A 20,420-nucleotide genomic window follows, 5' to 3' on the forward strand; every position below is an offset into this window, starting at 1 on the left:
CAACTGGGTTGTTCTAACACCCACCAGCAGGTGTTGTACCTCTCCTCTTTCCTCTTCCCCACTCTTCTTTTCACCACCGTCAAACTGCTTTCTTCTTCCTATTGTTCTCATTCTTCCTCTTCTTCTTCTTCTTTGTCTTCTTCTCTGGTTCTTCCTTTCTCTACTCCCAGTGGGTGAGAATCAGAGCGCAACGGTTTAGGCTTTCCCAAGGAATACCACCACTGTGTTTGTGTGTATGTGTGTGTGTGTGTGTGTGTGTGGGGGGGTTGTATCTTAGCATCTGTGTAATAGTTTTCCTCCATCCAGTCAATATGTGTATCATGTATTAATGCAAGGCGGCGCAGTGGTTAGCACGGTGGCCTCACAGCAAGAAGGTCCCGGGTTCGAACCTTGGGGGTCGTCCCCTGTGTGGAGTTTGCGTGTTCTCCCCGTGTCGGCCTGGGTTTCCTCCCACCATCAGAAAGACACGTACGTCAGGTGAATCGGCCGTACTAAACTGTCCCTCGGTGTGAATGTGTGTGTCGGCCCTGTGACAGAGGGGCGGCCTGTCCAGGGTGTCTCCTCGCCTGCCGCCCAATGACTGCTGGGATAGGCTCCAGCATCCCCGCCACCCCGACTGGGATAAGCGGTGTATTAATGCGATGTAACGGAAGCTTTTTTAGTGCCCCGTCTCTGACACGCCACCTTCCATTCCTAAAATGGGATGAATGTGATCTTCCCGTTTTAGTAAGGAAACGCTCGTTAACACACACGCCAGCAGGGCAGGGCAATAATCCAATATGATCGTTTGTCGCTTAATATGCTATCATGATGAAACTCTGCCATAACATGACACACCGTTTTAGCCGTAGCACCCGATGCATGATGGATATGGTTTTCTCTTAAAAAGAAAAAGCCCCACGTCTGACACCCGTCCTCCTCGTGGAGATGAAAGCGCTGCGAGGTGTCAGCGGGAGTATTTCTGAGGGTTCCATATGACATGGGATCGGTTAGAGAGGCACTTTGAAGCGGGCGCTCCCAGAGAACGCCCGGCTTCCTTTCATCTCGCGGCTTCGTTTTCGATCAGGGTGCGATGTGTAGCGGGATCCACAACTAGCTAGCGGTTCGTTTGAATTTTCTGACTCGCTCTGATCTCGTGTTTTGTGACCCCATGACGTGAAAAGTAATGGGACACACGCCGTACATATCAATACACTCTCTCTCTCTCTCTCTCTCTCTCTCTCTCTCTCTCTCTCTCTCTCTCTCTCTCTCTCTCTCTCCCCGGTAGAGGAGGAGAGAGAACGACAAGGAAGTGGACAGAGGGAAGGGAGGATGAATCCATTAGCTGAAAGAAGAATGCTTGGGGGGGAGGAAGGAGGCGAGGTGGACAGGTGGAGGCGCCAGAAGAGAAGAGATAGAATGAACGATGGAAGAGAGAGAGAGAGAGAGAGAGAGAGAGAGAGAGAGAGAGAGAGAGAGAGAGAGAGAGAGCTAGAGCTAGAGAAAGACAGGAGAACAGATCTAACAGATGAAGAGTACCGCTCGATACCGCCTTTGATTTGCATGCCTGTGTTTGTGCGTGCATGTGTGTTGCTACTCCCATGCCCGTCCTCCAGTTGCACTGTACGTAGTAGCACACTGCGACAAGTCTTACATCAGAGGCATCTCTTTGCAATGCAAGATGTTCCCGTCCCTCTGTGCCAGTACTAGGCACACACACACACACACACACACACACACAGACACACACACAAACGCATATGGTGGATGCCCTTGACAAAACTCTGCAGGCGCTAACTCACAAGACAAAGAAAGCACGTGGACGGTGACCCAGTTGCTGCGGCTGCCAGATCAGGGCGGCCACAGTCATCAACAATACGAGATGCTGTGTCATTGGCTCTCATACCACTGGACAGAGCAACACTTGTACTGCTCAGCTCTCCGGTGTGTCATCAGCAGAGAAGATAAATATGTATGACAGCTTCCCAGTTTCATCTTTTGTGCCTGTCTCGCTGTGCAGCGCACACACACACACACACGAACACACTGCTGTCTTTGCAGGTACTGAGTGAGTTTGTACCGTGTGAAATATTTCAAGTCAGCAGTGTGCATGTGGTTTAGTGTATGGAGGTGAGAGGGGTTTTCAAGACAAGTGTTGCAGGCGTCCAGGTGGCACGGCGGTCTATCCCGTTGCCTACCAACACGGGGATCGCCGGTTCGAATCCCCGTGTTACCCCCGGCTTGGTCGGGTGTCCCTACATACACAATTGGCCGTGTCTGCAGGTGGGAAGCAGGATGTGGTTATGTGTCTTGGTCGCTGCACTAGCGCCTCCTGTGGTCGGTCGGGGCGCCTTTTCGGGGGGGCTGGGGGGAATAGCGTGATCCTCGTCCCACGTGCTACATCCCCCTGCTGAAACTCCTCACTGTCAGGTGAAAAGAAGCAGCTGGTGACTCCACGTGTATCGGAGGAAGCATGTGGTAGTCTGCAGCCCTCCCCGGATCGGCAGAGGGGGAGGAGCAGCAACCGGGACGGCTCGGGAGAGTGGGGTAATTGGACGGGTACAATTGGGCAGAAAAAGGGGGGGGGGGAGACAAGTGTTGTATGCATGTGCATTGGCGGAGGGTTTGGAAGGGTGTGAATGTGTGCGATGTAATGCATGTAACGAGGAGAACATGCGTCTCACATGTGTAATTGAGTACGCTCAGGTTGTGGCGAGCAAGCAAGATGGTGTGCACGTGGCATGTCTGCGTGTGTGCATGCACCGGAGTTGCTTGTCCATTATTTATAAGATTCACATTGAGCGTTCCATCTTTTTACGGCAGGGGGTCCTCTCACACACAGCACCCACAGATGGCGGGACACACAACACACACACACACACACACACACACACACACACACACACACACACACACACACACACACACACACACACAGAGTAATTCATACCTTTCTTCATCAGGATAAGGACTGGCTTGCCATTTAGCTGCTAGTTTAGCCTGTTGAGGCATTCCCGAGCAAAACAGTCTTTGACTTTCCAAGTATTTGTGCACTGAGGAAGTAAGTGTGATGTCATACATGCCCAGTCATACTCATATTTTTCTATATGAATGCTCAGCACAGAAACATAGAATTGGTGACTAAGAGTAATTTTGCAGTGATTGTGTGTGTGTGTATATATATAGAGAAAGGCAGCCCTTTAGCTATGTTTATATATTTTTTGGTTAAATCTTTCACACCGGCCGTGCTCAATTTCCTCACGAAACAAATCTCAGTCCTTGTATGTATGAAGCAACACAGGGATTGAAAACTAGCTAACACGAGCAAGGACTGGTATGTACTCTATCTTGTGCGTTGGACGCTTACTTGCAACACGACATCGTTCCATTTGTCCTTGCAAGAATTAGATGTGTATATACACAAATTAACCTATTCGAAGCCCGCCCCTCCATTTGTTTTTGCCACGGAACCTTTTTGTTCATATTTCAGTACTGTGCTTGTTTATCCGTCCAGGTCTTTATGGAAAAATGGGCCGTACCAAATGACTTGAACATGTTTCAGGAAAGGTCGGTGATGGGCCCCTGATGAATTCAAGGTCCACAACTGTCAAAAACGGTTGGATGTACTTCAAAATGACACCAAATTGTTTCAAAGATACGATCCTGGGGCGTCCGGGTGGCGTGGCGGTCTATTCCATTGCCTACCAACACGGGGATCATCGCCAGTTCAAACCCCCGTGTTACCTCCGGCTTGGTCGGGCGTCCCTACAGGCACCAATTGGCCATGTCTGCAGGTGGGGAGCCGGATGTGGGTATGTGTCCTAGCCACTGCACTGGCGCCTCCTCTGGTCAGTCGGTCGGGGCGCCTGTTCAGGGGGGAAGGGGAACTGGGGGGGGGGATAGCGTGATCCTCCCACAAGCTGCGTCCCCCTGGTGAAACTCCTCACTGTCCGGTGAAAAGAAGCGGCTGGCGACTCCACATGTATCGGAGGAGGCATGTGGTAGTCTGCAGCCCCCCCCCCCCCCCGGATCGGCAGAGGGGGTGCAGCAGCGACCGGGACGGTTCAGAAGAGTGGGGTAATTGGCCAAGTAAAACTGGGGAGAAAGGGGGGAAGAAATCCAAAATGGAGGAAGAAAAAAAAAAGATACAATCCTATCCACTGCTGCAGTGCGAAATGCGTTGTTTTGAAGGTCGGCAGCGGACAAAGTTGAGGGGGGGGGGGGTCGAGGTTTGATTTAGCCGGCAGCACATTTATTTTATTTTATTTTATCTGTGTCCCCTGTCTCTGTTCCCCAGGTGGGTGCTGTGCGTGGGAAGGCTCGCTCTCCCAGGGAAATGATTCCACATGAAGTGGGACGCGCTCGGCCCCCCGTCGTGCCCGGCGGCAGCAGCAGCAGCAGCAGGTGTGACTCCTCCGCGGCTCTCTCCCCTACGACGCTGAGCTCGCCCTTCAGACACTGAAGACTCAACAGATAACCCTACCCCCCCCCCAACCCCTCAGACCACAACCTCCATATCTTCATCTTATCAGTCCTTCCACGCTCGCGTTTTTTCTTTGATTGTCTTTTTTTTTCTCTCTCTCTCTCTTTTTTTTTTTTTTCTTCTTTCGGGAACTTGGCCCCCCGTTTCGTCGCCTCAGCAGAGTCCCGGAAACACTGCAGCCGTGTGTGAAAGTTGACAGGAAAAGGGAAAAGGAGGAGGAGGAGGAGGAGGAGGAGGAGATTACCATCAGGAGTTGGTGAGGTTGAGTCGTAGCCGGTGAAAAAAGAGGAGACGGACTCGGGTGGAATTATCAAGTGACACACAAGGTGACAGGAAAGTGAAACAGACGGTCAGGGAGAGAGGGTGGCAGGAGACAGAAAGAGAGAGCTAGACGTCCGGGTAGAGTGAGAAAAAGTAAGTGTATCGCAGAGGGACGCTAGGGCGACGCCAGCATGAAATCCAACCACGAGCGCAGCAATGACTGCCTGCCCCCGAAGAAGCGGGAGATCCTGTCGAGCACGTTGGCATCCGACGAGCGCCCCCCGGCCAGCGACAGCCAGCGCACGGAGAACCTGGCTTGGCTCGCGAGTGTGGCGGGTGGGCACGAGAGCAGCACCAGCGGGCGCCGGGGTGCCGGTGAGTTAGACGGACCGCAGTACAAACCCCTCCACTCTGTGGCAGACTGCTCCTCAGCCTCTTCCTTGAGGCTGGTCTCGTCTCTCCCTGCGGTTTACACATCCCCTCTGCCGCAGTCCACTGTGGGAGGGACGATCCACTACACCCAGCTGCCCCCCAACTTGCAGTTTATCGCTTCTCCATACCCTTCTCCGTACACTGGGTACATCTCTCCTCAGCTACTCCCGCCCCCTCCTCCACCCCCTCCCTTCTCCTCCTCTTCCTCCTCTTATTCCTCCTCCTTGGCCCCCCATAGATCCACACACATAGAGACAGTCTCCGCTCCCTCTCAGGCTTCCAAACTGGACCAGCAGCGGGTATCCTCAGGACGCACCTCCATGCCCCCACCCCACACAGACTCAGTCCCCCACCACGTCCAAGTGGCCACCTCACCACTAAGCACAGCGCCCCGGACCGTACCATCACCCCACCACCAAGGTGGCAGCCATCTCCATCCACTTCCTCCACACCCCCATCACACAATGGGACATGGTATGTCGCAGGTCATGGTGCAGTATGCCGATGGGCCCACCAGGAAAGAGGAGGGGACGTTGAGGCCCAGAGAGCTTCACAACGGTGAGCTGGAGAGAGGCAGACGGTTTGGACTGCCACCAGACTCTGTCCACTCCAAGGCGGGACACAAACCACGGGATACCTTGTCTACTACATCTTCATCGGCGTATGAGGCCCGCCAGCTGGTCCTGCCCTCTGACTACACTACCCATGATCCCTCAGGGCTAAGAACCTCCTTCATGCTAATGCCCAACAGCCACGGGGACCACCAGCTGGCTCCACCGAGGGTCAGTGCTGACAAGCCGCTGACCCCTGCCCCTTCAGAGAAAGGCGGCATCGTCCTTGGCAAGCCTGTCAACCGCATCCCCTCTTCCTCCACCTCTTGCTCTTCCTCATTCACTTTCCCACCCCCACCAAATGTTGACAACATGAAAGCAGCTGTCACCACATTATCACCCCACACTGTCATCCAGACCACCCACAGCACCCCAGAGCCCCTCTCACTGGGCCTCCCCTCCAGCAGTATCTACCCACAGCCGCCTATCATTGGTTACATCGCAGGAGGGGGCGGGAGCCAGCAGCAGCCAATCAGCTACCATACCGGCCTCCCACAACACCTGCTCATTCCTGGCGCCCAGCCGGTTATCATACCTGTCAGTGGGGGTGGGGTCACCGCACTGGAACCTGCCGCTACCCACGTGACTTCATCGACCCAGTCCCCTTCTTTCCCCAGCATGCTCCCGCACACGTACATAGCTGCCCCCACCCCCAAAGGAGAGACCCTGGAAAGCAGCAGCGTCCCCTACCACCAGGCTCCAGCAGGCGCAGTGGTCCAAGCCCAGCTGCACCTACCCGTCGTTCCTGCCCCACCGGGACTGATCACCTCCACCGCCCTGCCTCCCACATCTGGCCCGGTGACCGCACCCCCGTCGCTGCCCCCGTACTTCATTAAGGGCTCCATCATCCAGCTGGCCGATGGAGAGCTGAAGCGTGTGGAAGACCTAAAGACGGAAGACTTCATCCAGAGCGCCGAGATCAGCAGCGAGCTGAAGATCGACTCATCCACTGTGGAGCGGATCGACGGGAGCCACACTTCGCCCAACTTCGCCGTGGTTCAGTTCTCCGTCGGGGAGCACCGCGCTCAGGTGAGACGAGGGCATGATTGGGCTTTGTCTCGACACAGACCCCATGTCATTACAGTTTGATTTATATGGTAACAGTTTAAATTAACTGTATAGTACTTTTCATTTAATGTGCCTGGGGTCTGGTAATATCAGCAGTCCATGGCAAGAGTGATTATTAGGGAGATTTATCTTACAGCACCTCACAACCATATCACTAGTGTCAGAAGAAGCACATCATGCTTCCTAGCAACTCAGTTTCTCAAATACATTACCAAATTTTGCATTGATCTGAGAGTATGCAATTCCACATTTCATTTTTTTGTGTACGAGTACTTGAGCAATTACAATGAAGTCGAATTGAATTGATTTCAACTGAATTGAGTTCAGTTGAGTGGACTTGAATTCAAATCACAGACTCGCTGCCATGTCAGTAATTCTAAACTGAGGCTGTTTTCAGGATGTTATTTCTGTTGCTAATGAGAAGCTGAACTGATTTCAGCAACTGTTACGTTTGTGCTCTGAAAATTTTAACGTAGTTAATAAAGTAATTGTTTCCCTCTCAAAAAAATATTAACCCATCGCCAAGCTACAGGGGCCAGTTTTAGGTTGTATTAATGAGCTCGAAAGATGACTTCATCCATGCACATTTCACAGAGTGCTTTTAACAGCTGTTCCTAGCCTCCGTTGTTAATGCTGTTTTATAAGAACCGAGTTTTTCCCCCATTCTGAACTAGACATGATTCCGTTACCTAAAACCTCTTAGGGCTTCCCTATTCCCTCAGTAATTATTTCCAGTGTGCAAGGATGACAGTCATGAAACACGCATTCTCTGGTTGCAAGCTTCAGAGAGGTTCAGAGATCATTAAAGTTGAATGAAAGACTACGTGTGAGGGTAGATTTTCCATCAATCAGCAGCTGGATTGTTTTTTGTTTTTGTTTTTTAAACCAGCTGGAATGTTCTGATAATCGCGTTCCTGTTCATTGCTATCTATCATACTGGAAAAGAGAAACCGAGAAATCTGGTCGCCTTTCTATATTTTCTGACACATCCATCAAGGCACAATGGAGCAATAGTTCAGTTGTGGCAAAATTAAGAATGTCCATGGCCGGCACTGTTCTATGTACCAACATGATCAATATGGCTGCAGTGCAGTCATACAACTTAGGGGTATGGATCAATATAGCTTGGAAGAAGGCTTGTTTACTAAGGGTGTCACAATTCTCCAAATCCACGATTCAGTTGACTTTCGATTTTAAGGTGAGGATTTGATTCGATTTTCGATTTAAACATTTTTTTTCAGCACCAACGGCTATGCCATTGACAGATTATCGATTCTTGATTTGTACAAGACAACAGATCATTGGTTTCATGCCCTGAGAACTGTCATTTACATTTTCAAATTCTTCTTTTAAAAGATAGTATCAGCAGTATCCGGGTAGTGTGGCAGTCTATTCTGTTGCCTACCAACACGGGGATCGCTGGATCGAATCCCCATGCTACCTCCAGCTTGGTCGGGCGTCCCTACAGACACAGTGGGGCAGCGTCCGAGTGATGTCACAGCATCGCTGTCGCTATGGACGCGTCACAGGAAGTCAGACATGCGGAGCACGTTAGACAGTACAGCATGGCTGTGTTTACAACACCAACTCATGTATATATGCTGCCATAAAGCCGATAATATTAACCCCGAATGAAAACGAAGAAAATTACAACAAACTGCTTACTTCTAATGTAGTAGATTTCTGTTTGCTGCGAAGCTGCCGCTTCCGCTCGGGAAGGGCTTAACATTGCTCATGGACGCTGCCCCTTGCCCGTGTCTGCGGGTGGGAAGCCGGATGTGGGTATGTGTCCTGGTCACTGCACTAGCACCTGCGCTTTTCAGTCGGGGCGTCTGTTCAGGGGGGAGGGGGAAACTGGGGGGGGGGGGACAGCGTGATCCTCCCACGTGCTACGCCCCCCTGGTGAAACTCCTCACTGTCAGGTGAAAAGAAGCGGCTGGCGACTCCACATGTATCGGAGGAGGCATGTGGTAGTCTGCAGCCCTCCCCGGATCGGCAGAGGGGGTGGAGCAGTGACCAGGATGGCTCGGAAGAGTGGGGTGGTTGGCTGGATACAATTGGGGAGAAAAGGGGGGGGGGGAATCCAAAAAAAGAAAATGTAATAACGATAACTTATTTCACCAGTCATTTGGGAACAAAGTAGTTTTTCTGTCAATGCAGCGTTGGCTGTTGACGTAACTAAAATGTTGCCACACTGGTCACTTCAGGGAAGCAGGGAGATTTTCCAGTTCCGTTGTTTCTCCATTATCTCCAACTCCAGCAGTTAGTGGCCATGCTGTCTCGAAAAGTGCAGTTGCAGGCTACCGGTAAGCTATGTAAGTTACGCTTTGTCGTACGGAGCCTGGGGGTGACATGGACATTTTATTTTTTTTATAAAGTGCGCATGTTTGCGACTTCACTAGGACATTGGGACCATGGAAAAGAGGTATCGGGGCAACTGGAATCCATCAATGCTGGCCGACTATTGTTGGACACTGACATGAGAGGCACCAGATGTACAAATGAAAATCAGCTGTGAAACATTTTAAGCTCAGTTGAACTGACACAATGTGTCAGCATCATGATGCGATTAAACATGTTAAATTCAATAAAAGTTCTTTTAATGTTTCTCCAAAATCCTACGTGATACAGCAAATCTGAAATTGTTTTTATGTTCAGTTTGACTTTGTCTGTCGTGATCTCTAATTTTTTTCCCAGAAGCAAAACGTTTGAAAAAAACTTGTTGTCCAGTGTTTTCGATTTAGAATCGAAATCGTGACACACAAGACTCCCAGTCCTGTCTCTTCTGCTGCCACGGTTTATGTCTTTCTGCCTTTCTGTGCTCACCTTCAAACGCATAACAGTATGCACCCAAACCAGCAGGCCTGTCTTATTCTTTTTGAGTATCTTTGTTAAAGCCAGATAATCTATTTCATCTGTCCATGCTTGACTCACCAACCCACACAGCACATCTCTAACTATCTCTGCCAACCCCCGGCAGTTCTTTGATAGCGTGCACTGCAGAAGCTGACCATCTTTGAAAGACACTCCAACTCATCTTGCTCCCTTTTACTCTCCTCTGTGGCTCCCTCTTACTCAGAGGGCCCACACTCCAAGAAGCTTCGAATTAGATAATAGGGGTGGGAAAATACGTCTTCTCCTTCATAATCTCCCCATTGTTTTCATCTCTGTGCTCCTCCCATCCTGCCCTCTCGTTCACTTTCTCTATTTCACTTCCTCCTGACCCTCTTAATCAGACTTTTGCGGATTATGCAAAATTAAATTATTTTATTGACAAAGACTAAATGGTTCTTGTTTGCATTTTTAATTTAGCTACCCCAATTGTTTTTCAGTTTTGGGATTGATTCAAACAATTTGACTTATTTTCAATTTTGGGGTTTCTTTGGTCTGTCCACTTGGTCAATCATTTTAACCATAAGCATTTTAAGCCCAAAGATGATGAGCCTTTTGATATGGAATAGAATCACTTTATTTTTCCAAAGGGAACTTCATATGTGGCAGCCAGTTTGAAGCAGATAAAGAAAATATGCAAAAAAAATGAATCTACTGCTACTAATATGAACATAACAAATATAATCTAATAATAAATATGCAAAAAGCTAATAACACAAATTATTACTACTAATAGCTTATAACTGTTATACTTAAAGTTATAGTTATTTGATAAGTTCTACTGTACTAATACTATTACACTTTTATTCTGAAATATTAGTATATTTTAGACTATACTTCTAATTTATTAATACTAATATATTAATATACTGATATTCGATACTAATAAATCATACTAACTTAGTATAGTATATTAGTATGATTTATTATTATTATGTTAGTGTTACTAACATACTTCACTAATACTGCATGATTTTAATATTAAATCATACTAATTGACTAATACTACATAAGAAAAGTAAGAAGCAGTGGCAGATTATTAGCTGTTCTTATTATCTGTTGTCATTTAGCAACCTCATGCATGTCGGCACAAAGCTGTTTAATGAGCTTTTACTTTTACGGGGCAAAGGCTGAACTATCCATTATACATTCTCCTCTATATTCTCTCCTCTTTGAAACACTGAACTGCAGGAGTCTTAATTATCGAAATTATTCTCATCTTTTTCAGTTATTTTAGATATTTTATAAACAAATGTGTGCTGTCAATCTTATTATATGCCATTGGCATATAACATTGTTTTACATATTAATTTTTATCATTGCAGAACTTTTATCGTAGTTCGTTATGCTTCAGTAACTCTGTCTAATTTACTGTTGTAACAATTGTTTTTTTTCTGTCTTGTTGCCCTGAACCCCAATCCCCTCTCCTCCAGGTGAGTGTAGAGGTCTTGTTGGAGTACCCTTTCTTCGTCTTTGGCCAAGGCTGGTCATCGTGCTGCCCTGATCGGACCACCCAGCTCCTAGAGCTGCCATGCACCAAGCTCTCTGTGGGCGACGTCTGCATCTCGCTCACCTTAAAGAACCTGAAGAACGGATCTCTGCGGAAGACCCAATCCCTGGAACTGGCTGCCCCCAACTCTCTCGCAACCACTGGCCACATGCATCTCAAACCCCCCAGAGCTGTCCTGGATGCCCCCCAATGCGGCATCGGAGGAGGCTCCAGGCACGGGGACCAGGAGAATGGCGTCGGCCAGCGGGGTTGTGCTGGGAGCGGGACAACTGGGCCAACCACAGCTGAAAACGGGGAACTCAGGTTTGGGGAACGAGGTTTAGTTACAAAAGGTCAGGGAGCTGGTGCCGGTAAGCCGTCAGTGGGCAGAAAGCGGAGATGGTCTGCCCCCGAGGGTCGCAAGGTGGAGAAAACAGAGGAGGAGCCCCCCTTGACCCTTCCTAAACCTTCTTTTATCCCACACGAGGTGAAAGTCAGCATCGAGGGCAGGTCAAATATTGGCAAGTGAAGGCAAACTGGACTGTTCAATAACCCAGGGGATTTGGAAAATCAAAAAAGGATTCTACAAAAAAAAAATAATAATCATGAATGCCCGCATTAATGTTTGATTTCTTTTGTTTTTGAAATTTCAGTTTCTGTTTTTATTTCCTATCTTGAATACTGTACTGTAGAGGCAAATTTACCCTACATGTTACCACCTTACATTAAGTTCAGGTAGTTTATAACACGTTATAATGGATGGATTTGGTATTATTACCCAAGCAATTTATGCCGATGTTATATGATTTTCATTGGAAGGATTTGTGAGCTGTGCTAGGTGTTTAATGGTGGTTGTGTGGCACACAGAAGCATTGCTCGATGCCTCTGGTTGGCTGGCTGTAGTTATACATTGTGAAATTTTCAAAGTGAAATAGCACATGGTTAGTTACTTGACAGTGTCTTGCACTACATGGTGAGGCTCCTCAGCAGAATGTCTGGAGTGAATTTTTCTCCCATAGGATCTGGTTGTGCCAGCGGTGTTTCAGTCAGCTGCAGGGATGATATGAGCTACGAAGAATTTGTTGGTAAAGTGAAAAAATCTTTAATTCTCATTGATGAGTGTAGCAAAATACTTCAGTGGGAGAAATTTGTTAGGATGATGTCTCTCTCCCTGTTTGAAGCATAAATGTGTGATCAATATGTCATCAAGCAGTGCCAGTGTGCCACACCATCAGGAGAAAACGTGTTTGTTGACAGTGGAGTCTATACTTTAATTTTGCGCATTTTTATTGGATTTTTTTTTTTTTAGTTTTTTCTGTCAGTTTCCCCCCTCTCTCCTATCTCAGCAGATGGGTTGACACTTTGTTAAGTATTATCTAAAACTTCAATCAGGGGTCATTTTGTTTTAGATAGAACCAACGTGAGCCAATGTCAACAAAAACGTGATAAACCCGAAAACTAACACATACATTTGCAAACACACTGGGTTGACTGCTTCACCTTGAGAATCGGTTGGAGGAGGACAGGAGATGATCCTCGTCATTTTTGATGCGACCGTCAACTACTTTATCACGTTCTTTAACCAAGGAAGGTTATGTTCAAGTAAAACTGAGAGGGTTTGCATGTCAGTTCTGAGGGGGTCAGGATGTTGCTTCAAGGCACTTAACACATCTGTCACCGTCACCATGCACCATTATATACCGACACCAAGGTTATTTATCCAAATTTTTGTTGTCTCTACACTTAATACCGTACTGTATGTTTTCTTTATTGTTTATCTTTTTTTTTCTTTTTTTTTTTTTTTTACTAGACAAGGGGAGAAAGTAGCAACAGCACTTTGGAAGGGTGAAGGGTCTTTCAATAATGGGATAGTCGTGCCAATGGTTGACACTCAAGGAAAGGGATGAAATGTGACAGGTATTGTGTTGAGTAGATGGAAAGAGAAACTTTTTGAGAGGGAGTATAAAAAGGAACCGGAAATTGAAAAGATTATTCACAGAGATAATCCAAACGCGTGGTCATACGATCAACCAACTGTGTCAGCTACTGCTTTTTTTCACTTGAGAAGTGATTAAATGGATCCAAAAGATAGGGAAAGCGTTGGAATGTGCAGATCTTTAAGTTTGTGGATTGGTATAAGGAGGAAATAGACAAGGGTGATGGAATATCCCTGTGATTTTTGTTACCAGACTGAGAGCAGTGATTTGAAGCTCAGGCCACAGAATATTGAAGGGTGTCATATAAATGATATGTTTGTAATCTAAGTGTGTATTTGCTAGAGTGTGCACGAATGCCGGTCTATGTCCATACACATGCACACACACACACACACACACACACACACACACACACACACATATATATATACATGTGCATACACGCTTTAAAGGAACATAAAGCTTGAGCTCCCACAGCCACACATGCAAACAGGCTAACCCTTATATCAAATGACATAATATGTACTGTATTTGTTGATAAGCATTCGTATGTACTGTATGCAAGTGCTTACTTTTCGGTGCATATTGTCCTTACCGCAAAAGGAACTAGTCGAACTGCACTTGGTAAGTGCACATTCATAATAATACAAGTAATACAGAAAGTGCTCTGGTGTGTGTGTGTGTGTGTGTGTGTGTGTGTGTGTGTGTGTGTGTGTGTGTGTGTGTGTGTGTGTGTGTGTGTGTGTGTGTGTGTGTGTGTGTGTGTGTGTGTGTGCGTGTGTGTGCATATGCATATTTGTGTCTGAATGTATGTATAACGTGTACAGGAAAATGTTGTCCTCACGATATATAGAAAATGTTAATGTCCTGTGTCTCTACTTGTCGTTTCTACTTAAGAGAACCTTGCAATTTGCACATCAGGAGGAGGGGGGTCAGGCGGAGACAAGAATTAAAAAAAAAAGTCCTGTCAGGAAGTGAGCACCTAGACCAGACATACCATACACCAGTGGAGGGCAGGGATTGGATAGTTGTAAATCCCCCCCCCCAAATTCCTGCTTTGACACCACAGTCAAATAAACAAAAAATGCTGGTGATATAGCATTTGCATTTTGGAACTAGCTGGTGTCCCTTGCTACAAGCTAGGCTGTTCACCTGTTGTTACTAATTGATTCTGATCAGGGGATGCTAGTACTAACGTAGACTGCTGGAGGAGAATTGCAGAAACTTTTCATCTCAGATCCTCAAACAAAAACAGCAGCTTAGAGTATAAACTGCCATCGCCACAATTTACCTTCATTCCATAATCCTGAAGTATTTTACCCTTACATGAAGGTAAAATCTAGACTACCCCCCCCCACACACACACAGGGTATAATTTCTAGGGCTCATTCCTGAACATGGCCTGTGTTTTCAGCCAGCTGAACCCCATTTTACTGAAATGTAGCAGTTACCTCAATAGGTTTGCTTGCCTGGTTAGCCAAAATGGTTGTAACAAGCAATTAGGCCAATGGCTGTCTGGTTGGACATCCTCATGGGCTGTTACCCCTGTGGCAAGCCCAAGTTCCACCCCTTTTCTAAAAAAAATTTTCTTAAGGGAAGTAGGATTCAATGCTGGAAAAATGCAACATGCCCACTCAATCATAATCACACTGGACTGGAGATGGTTTCATCAGCATCAATACACAAATGATATGATACTGTCTTCTGAGTTCGACTGCGTTGAATGAAAAGAATCGCCCCTAAATGCTACTTTGAACGAGGGAAAGAACATTTTACAGGTCAAAAAGAAGAGGGAAAAACAATGTGTGGTGGGTCAGGATCAGCACTCAGTATGTTTCAATTGTACTTGGTTGAAACGATCACAAAGAATGCTGATATTTTCCACATGCTGCACGCGACAGTGAGCCCTAGTGGTCAGTAGGGGTAGTACATGCAGTACCTCAGGCATCGGTGGCTTCCGGGCAGAGTGGCATGTCAGAGGCAAAGGGGCGTGGCTTTCCAGCATGCATATCTGTTGAGGTTTTTTTTTTGTTTTTTTTTAAATCGGCCACAGTATTTAGTTGTTTGTCAACGAAGCAGGTTTTTTTTTCCATAAAGATGGCTGATAATTGCCTCTAAAAACTGATGTGGGATCAGTTTGGGTTACATCCCCCTGACAAAAGCTTAACAGTATGGTTTAACTGTTGAATTTGATCATTCAAAGCGGGGCGACACTGTTTTGCGTGGTGGGAGGTTAACAGGGTGTGACGGCAGGATGGATGAGGGATGATGTAGCGGCGGACGGACAAGTGGACGGATGTATGTTGGTGTTTGGGTGAATGAGTACACCCCATATAAGATTTCAAAATTCTTTATTTTTTTAAAATAAAACAGGGTTTCTCAGATCAACATTGCAGTAGTGCATTTTCATTTCTTCCTTTTCTTATTGTTACATTACCATCACTAGCAGTAGAAATAGTCACGCTTGGGAGTACTACTGTGTGTGCTTTAGTGTGAGTGTGTACTTTTGTGTGCTTACCTCTGTGTGTGTGTGTGTGTGTGTGTGTGTGTGTGCATGCGTGCCCATGTGTGTGTGTATATACACATATATGTGTCTTTTTATCTGTTCCACCCCTCCAATCAAAACCTCAACAACATCTAAATAAACATGTCAGTCACCTTGACTGTCAAACGTTTGGAGTCGCGTTAAAAAAAAGAAAAAAAAAGATGACGACAAAGAACACAAAAATCCTCATACGGAGCCAAAAGCGAGCAGCGCTGTAGCTGCTTTAGCTTCTTCAAAAAGCAATAGTATATGTTTGGGTAGTACACACACACACACACACACACACACACACAATCATTCCACTTGCGTTCTCTGCAATAACATGTAATAATCTCTGGCATTAGAACCAAAAAACAAAAAGGCAGAACAGCTCGGACCTGTTTACAGGCCGCAGCATAATTCTTCAGCCCTCGTAACCAGTGTAGTCCTACGGCAGATCTAGAGTCGTAGGATTTAGGAGCCAACACAAGTCCGCTGAACACATTCCAGTTCAGACACGCTGGCCTTCTCAATCCCCCCTTTTTTAACCAGTTGCATCAGAATCACGAGTTGTCGCAGTTGCAATGCCAGTAGGCAGTTTTTTCAGGGAAGTATCTCGTATATGCAGTAACAGTCCATAACCCCCACCCCCCCCCCGCCCCAAAACCTCCCCCCCTGTTCTCGCTGTGTAGAGTCATAAACTTTGCCGTTGTGCTACGGGTGCACTTGATTTCCTGTTCCCGTGAAACAAATTTGTAAAGACGCGGCAGGAATGTGCACAAAATAATGTTTCGGATGTAACAAAATGAAACGCACCTGAAATAATGGCGGATGTTTTGACTCCACCCGGGTGAGCCCCCGTTCTCTCCCCCCCTCCCCCCAAGTCTCCTGTAGTGACCTCGTGAACTTCGTTTCAGGTACCCAACCTTAGCCAGCCAGCCTCACAGGCCCCCGCCACCCAGGGGGGGCAAAGCAATCGATTTACCCTCAGCAACCGTTCGCTACCTTTCAATATAGCCTGGCCTTGATATGCCATGGTTCGCCTGGACTGTTGTTTTCCCCCAATTTAAGATTATCTTTTCATATTTGGTTCCCTTTTTCCTCCCACATACATGGAAATGATGGATTAATCACAGTATTTATACTACAGCTGAAATGATTACCATTAAAAAAAAATATCGGAACTGCACACACACCAAAGACACAGATAATTTGCATTGATTTTAACCGTCGATCAAGTGTGCATATCGAATCGAAAGACTGGCGCAAAATGTCGTATCGTGTAAAAGTCCCGATGAGTTCCCGGTCATTTTGTTTTGTTTTAACAAAACCGTTTCCTTTAAAGGTATTTTGACTTTTCCAAGCTAACCCCAGTTAGTCCAAGTTTGACCTTTGACCCCTTGAAATGTAAAAAAGAAAAGAAAAGTGTGCAATACCTAGTATATATTTTTCTTTCCCTTCCCCGTGATGTGCCAAGTCTCATCAATATCAATGACTCGTGTATGTATCTTACTGTGTGTTGACATCTGTAAGACAGAGTTAGCATGTTTGTGAACACAAACGAAACCGATGGAGAGATTGCCCTCGCCTTTTCCTCCCCTTTCGTCTTTGCGGCCTTTCTGAATGTGTGTGTGTGCGCGCGAGCGAGTGAGTGAGTGAGTGAGTGAGTGAGTGAGTGTGCCTCGGTGTGTGTGTGTTTATCCTTTTGTCTGTTTGTCTGCCTTGCACGTCGAGCGTAACGTGGCATCTTTGTGCGTATGTTTGCATTTGTGCAACTGGTCTATAAGTGTCCAAGTGCGTGTGCGTGTGTGTGTGTGTGTGCGTGTGTGTGTGTAGAGACGTGTGTCTAACCAAGTATTTTCTCCTCTGTTGTCTGTGAGATCATCAACCCTGACCCTCAGCGGATCTCGGTGAGACCCACAGAAAAGAAAAGAAACCTCGTTCTGAGTGGGGACCACTTTTTGTAAAAAAAATTTAAAAAAAATCAAATCAAATCAAAAATTAAAAAAAAAACAGGAAAAAAAAAACCCAACAAAAAAAACCCCATAAATAAACAAATAAATAAATACAACCAACTGAGATGCACATGTAAGTAGATGTAAAAAAAAAAAGAAAAAAGACTTGATAATGTTTCAGCACTTTCTAATCCTAGGATGGGCCTCGGTCTCACCCCTCTTTCTCAGACCAGTACCTTACCTAGGGGTAATATTCATTCAGTACAGACAGAGAATGACAGAAGAGGGAGAGAGTATGGATGAAAGAGAGAGAGTGAGAGAGAGAGAGAGAGAGAGAGAGAGAAAGAGAGAGAGAAGAGCGAGATGGCTGGGTTTTAAGTTGTTTTGTTGTTTTTGCACATGGCCTTGCCGTAACCTTGCATTTGATCTGTCTGTACTCCATCTCACTTGGCGCCTGGCGCGTTCCTGGGTCCAGCGGGCCGAGGTGCCGGGTGGTTCCTTGGTTCATTTCTACTCGGAAGACCTTTCTCTCGTGGAACGCATCCCTTTTTTTTTCTTCCGTGTATTCAGGTTTGTCATGAACCCTTTTCGACGCCACACTGATACCCCCCCCCCCCCCAAAAAGAAGAAAAAAGCTGTGCTGCCGCACCAAATTTTTTGGACATTTGCTTGCTTTTTTTTTTTTAAAGATCTAGAACTATGGTGGATTGGACAGGCAGGGTCAGCGCAGCATGGGGTTGGTTGTGACGTGTGAAAACGGGGCATGCAAACTTCTGCTTTGTGTGCTTTTTTTTTTTCTTTTTCTTTTTTTTGGTGCAGGAGCTTTTTCTGTTTTTGGTCTCCTTGTAGCACTCAATATAAAGTCAGGGGACTTAAAACTATATGTAGAGAATGTGTCATTTTTGAGTTTTTATGACAAGCTTTCTCACTGGAGGAACACCGCTATTGTTGTCTTTTATTTTTTTATCTTTTTTTTTGTTAATTGGCTTCTTGCACAAGATGACAAATAAAATGAATGTTGGTGTGCGAGCTTTGACTCTTTGATCAGAAAAGAAAAAAAGGCACGCGTGCCATTTGTTTCATGACGTTTGTACTTTTCATTTCACAAAAAAGAAAAGAAAAAAGATGTGCACTTTTTTGGGGGGGGCACTATGTTATGTTTTGAAACTGAACAGAGTTCGATCAGGATTCCTCTTTTTTGTTTTTCTTTTTCCTTATGTTTTGTTTTTCTTTGTTCAAACTTGACTGTTGTTTGACGTCTTGTCAATGTCCATAGCGCTGGATAACCAACTCAGGCAGAAAGAAAATAAAATTCTTCTAGAGGCCCGCTTAATGGTTAAGTTTCACCCCAATCAATTTACATTAGTGGGCTGCTTCTTGATATGGAGTATTAGACATGTAAATTTATTACATATAATTGGATTAACAACTACTATTATTGATAATGAACTATGGATTATTATTATTATGACATTATATGTATTACGCTGGAGATGGCTAGGATTTATTCTTCAGTATACTGAACTCTTATGTCTGCCGTTTCTCTACAAGGCAACAAACACTTGGTCAGTGAGGGACAGGCACTTCGTGACCTCTCTGCCCCGCCCACTGCCATGGAGGGGGGTGGAGCTTATCTGTCACCTGTGGCTCAGCTGACTCCGCCCCCTGCTCTGGACATTCAGCCCCGAGGCTGGCGACTTGTCTGTCTGTCTGTGGACAACTCTCTCTCTGCTAACCTGTGACACCAAGTACTGGACTTCATGACCTTTGGCCCTGTGGAAACAGCAGCAGAGAACTGGACACTAGGACGGTCATAGCAAGGTGCGACTTGCTTGCAGGGGGCTGGAGCCGTTCCCAGCCAACTTGTTTGTACTATATTGTACTCACCAAGTCCCTGTGTCTCACCACCCCCTCCCTCTATAGCAATGGAGAAGAAACCCTGTCGGTGTATGTATTTGACATCTGTAAAAAAAAAAACAAACGAAAAAAAACGCACCTCTTTAAAAAAGAAAATGAAACCTTGACATATCTGCAAGGAATGAGGACACTGTGTTTTTATTTCAGGATGTCACATATGAATGCTCTTTGCAAGGTCACCGCAAGTCACAACACTATATGTGCAACACAGTCGCTTTAATTTACTCCACTTTACTGTTTTTGGTCAAATATTAACATGAGCAAACAAGCGCTCCCTCTGGTGTAGAGGAAGTTAAATGACACCCCTAACACTATGAACGATATAGAGGTCGGTTAATGCAAAAATATGTTGAAGCTCCAATACCTTATGTAGGACTGAACGTTCTGTTTAAAAGGTGATATCAGTGATCCATATTTTTGCCTAATTATTATATTGATAATAATATTGATATATTCTATGATTTTCTAACTGGTGATATGTTTGCTCTGCTGGGTCTTCGCTCATGTATGTTACATATAGCCAAACAAAGGGAAAAGAGAGTGCATGACAGGGCCCTGTTCATAACAAAAATGGCAATGGTCAAACACAAATGACATAGCAGCTTTTGAGGGAATAAGAAAAGGAAACTGGAAATACTATAGTATATGTATGTTCAGATGGGTGACAAAGGAAAAACCAACATTAAGTGCCTTAGTAAGGTGTAGGGCAACCACGAGCCACCAGAACAGCTTCAATGCTCCTTGCCATGCATACAAGTCTCTGAACTCTACTGGCGGGATGGAACCCCATTAATCCAAAAGATATCTTCTCATTTGGTGTTTTGATGATGGTGGTGGAGAGCACTGTCTAACATGTCGGTCCAAAACCTCCC

General features: G+C 46.0%; 1 protein-coding gene across 1 annotated transcript in view; it reads left to right on the plus strand.

Annotated features, from left to right (window-relative positions):
- The window catches only part of atxn1a (ataxin 1a), a 133,155-nt gene extending 117,405 nt beyond the window's left edge, over window positions 1-15,750 (plus strand). The window contains exons 4-5 of the mRNA XM_056298292.1: window positions 4,277-6,795; window positions 11,160-15,750. Of these exons, the coding sequence (XP_056154267.1) occupies window positions 4,915-6,795; window positions 11,160-11,744 (2,466 nt within the window). The 5' untranslated portion in view covers window positions 4,277-4,914 and the 3' untranslated portion in view covers window positions 11,745-15,750. The remainder of the gene's footprint in view (window positions 1-4,276; window positions 6,796-11,159) is intronic.
- The last annotated feature ends 4,670 nt before the right edge of the window (window positions 15,751-20,420 follow it).

This window comes from Lampris incognitus, chromosome 18 (assembly GCF_029633865.1).
Source record: "Lampris incognitus isolate fLamInc1 chromosome 18, fLamInc1.hap2, whole genome shotgun sequence".
NCBI lineage: Eukaryota > Metazoa > Chordata > Actinopteri > Lampriformes > Lampridae > Lampris > Lampris incognitus.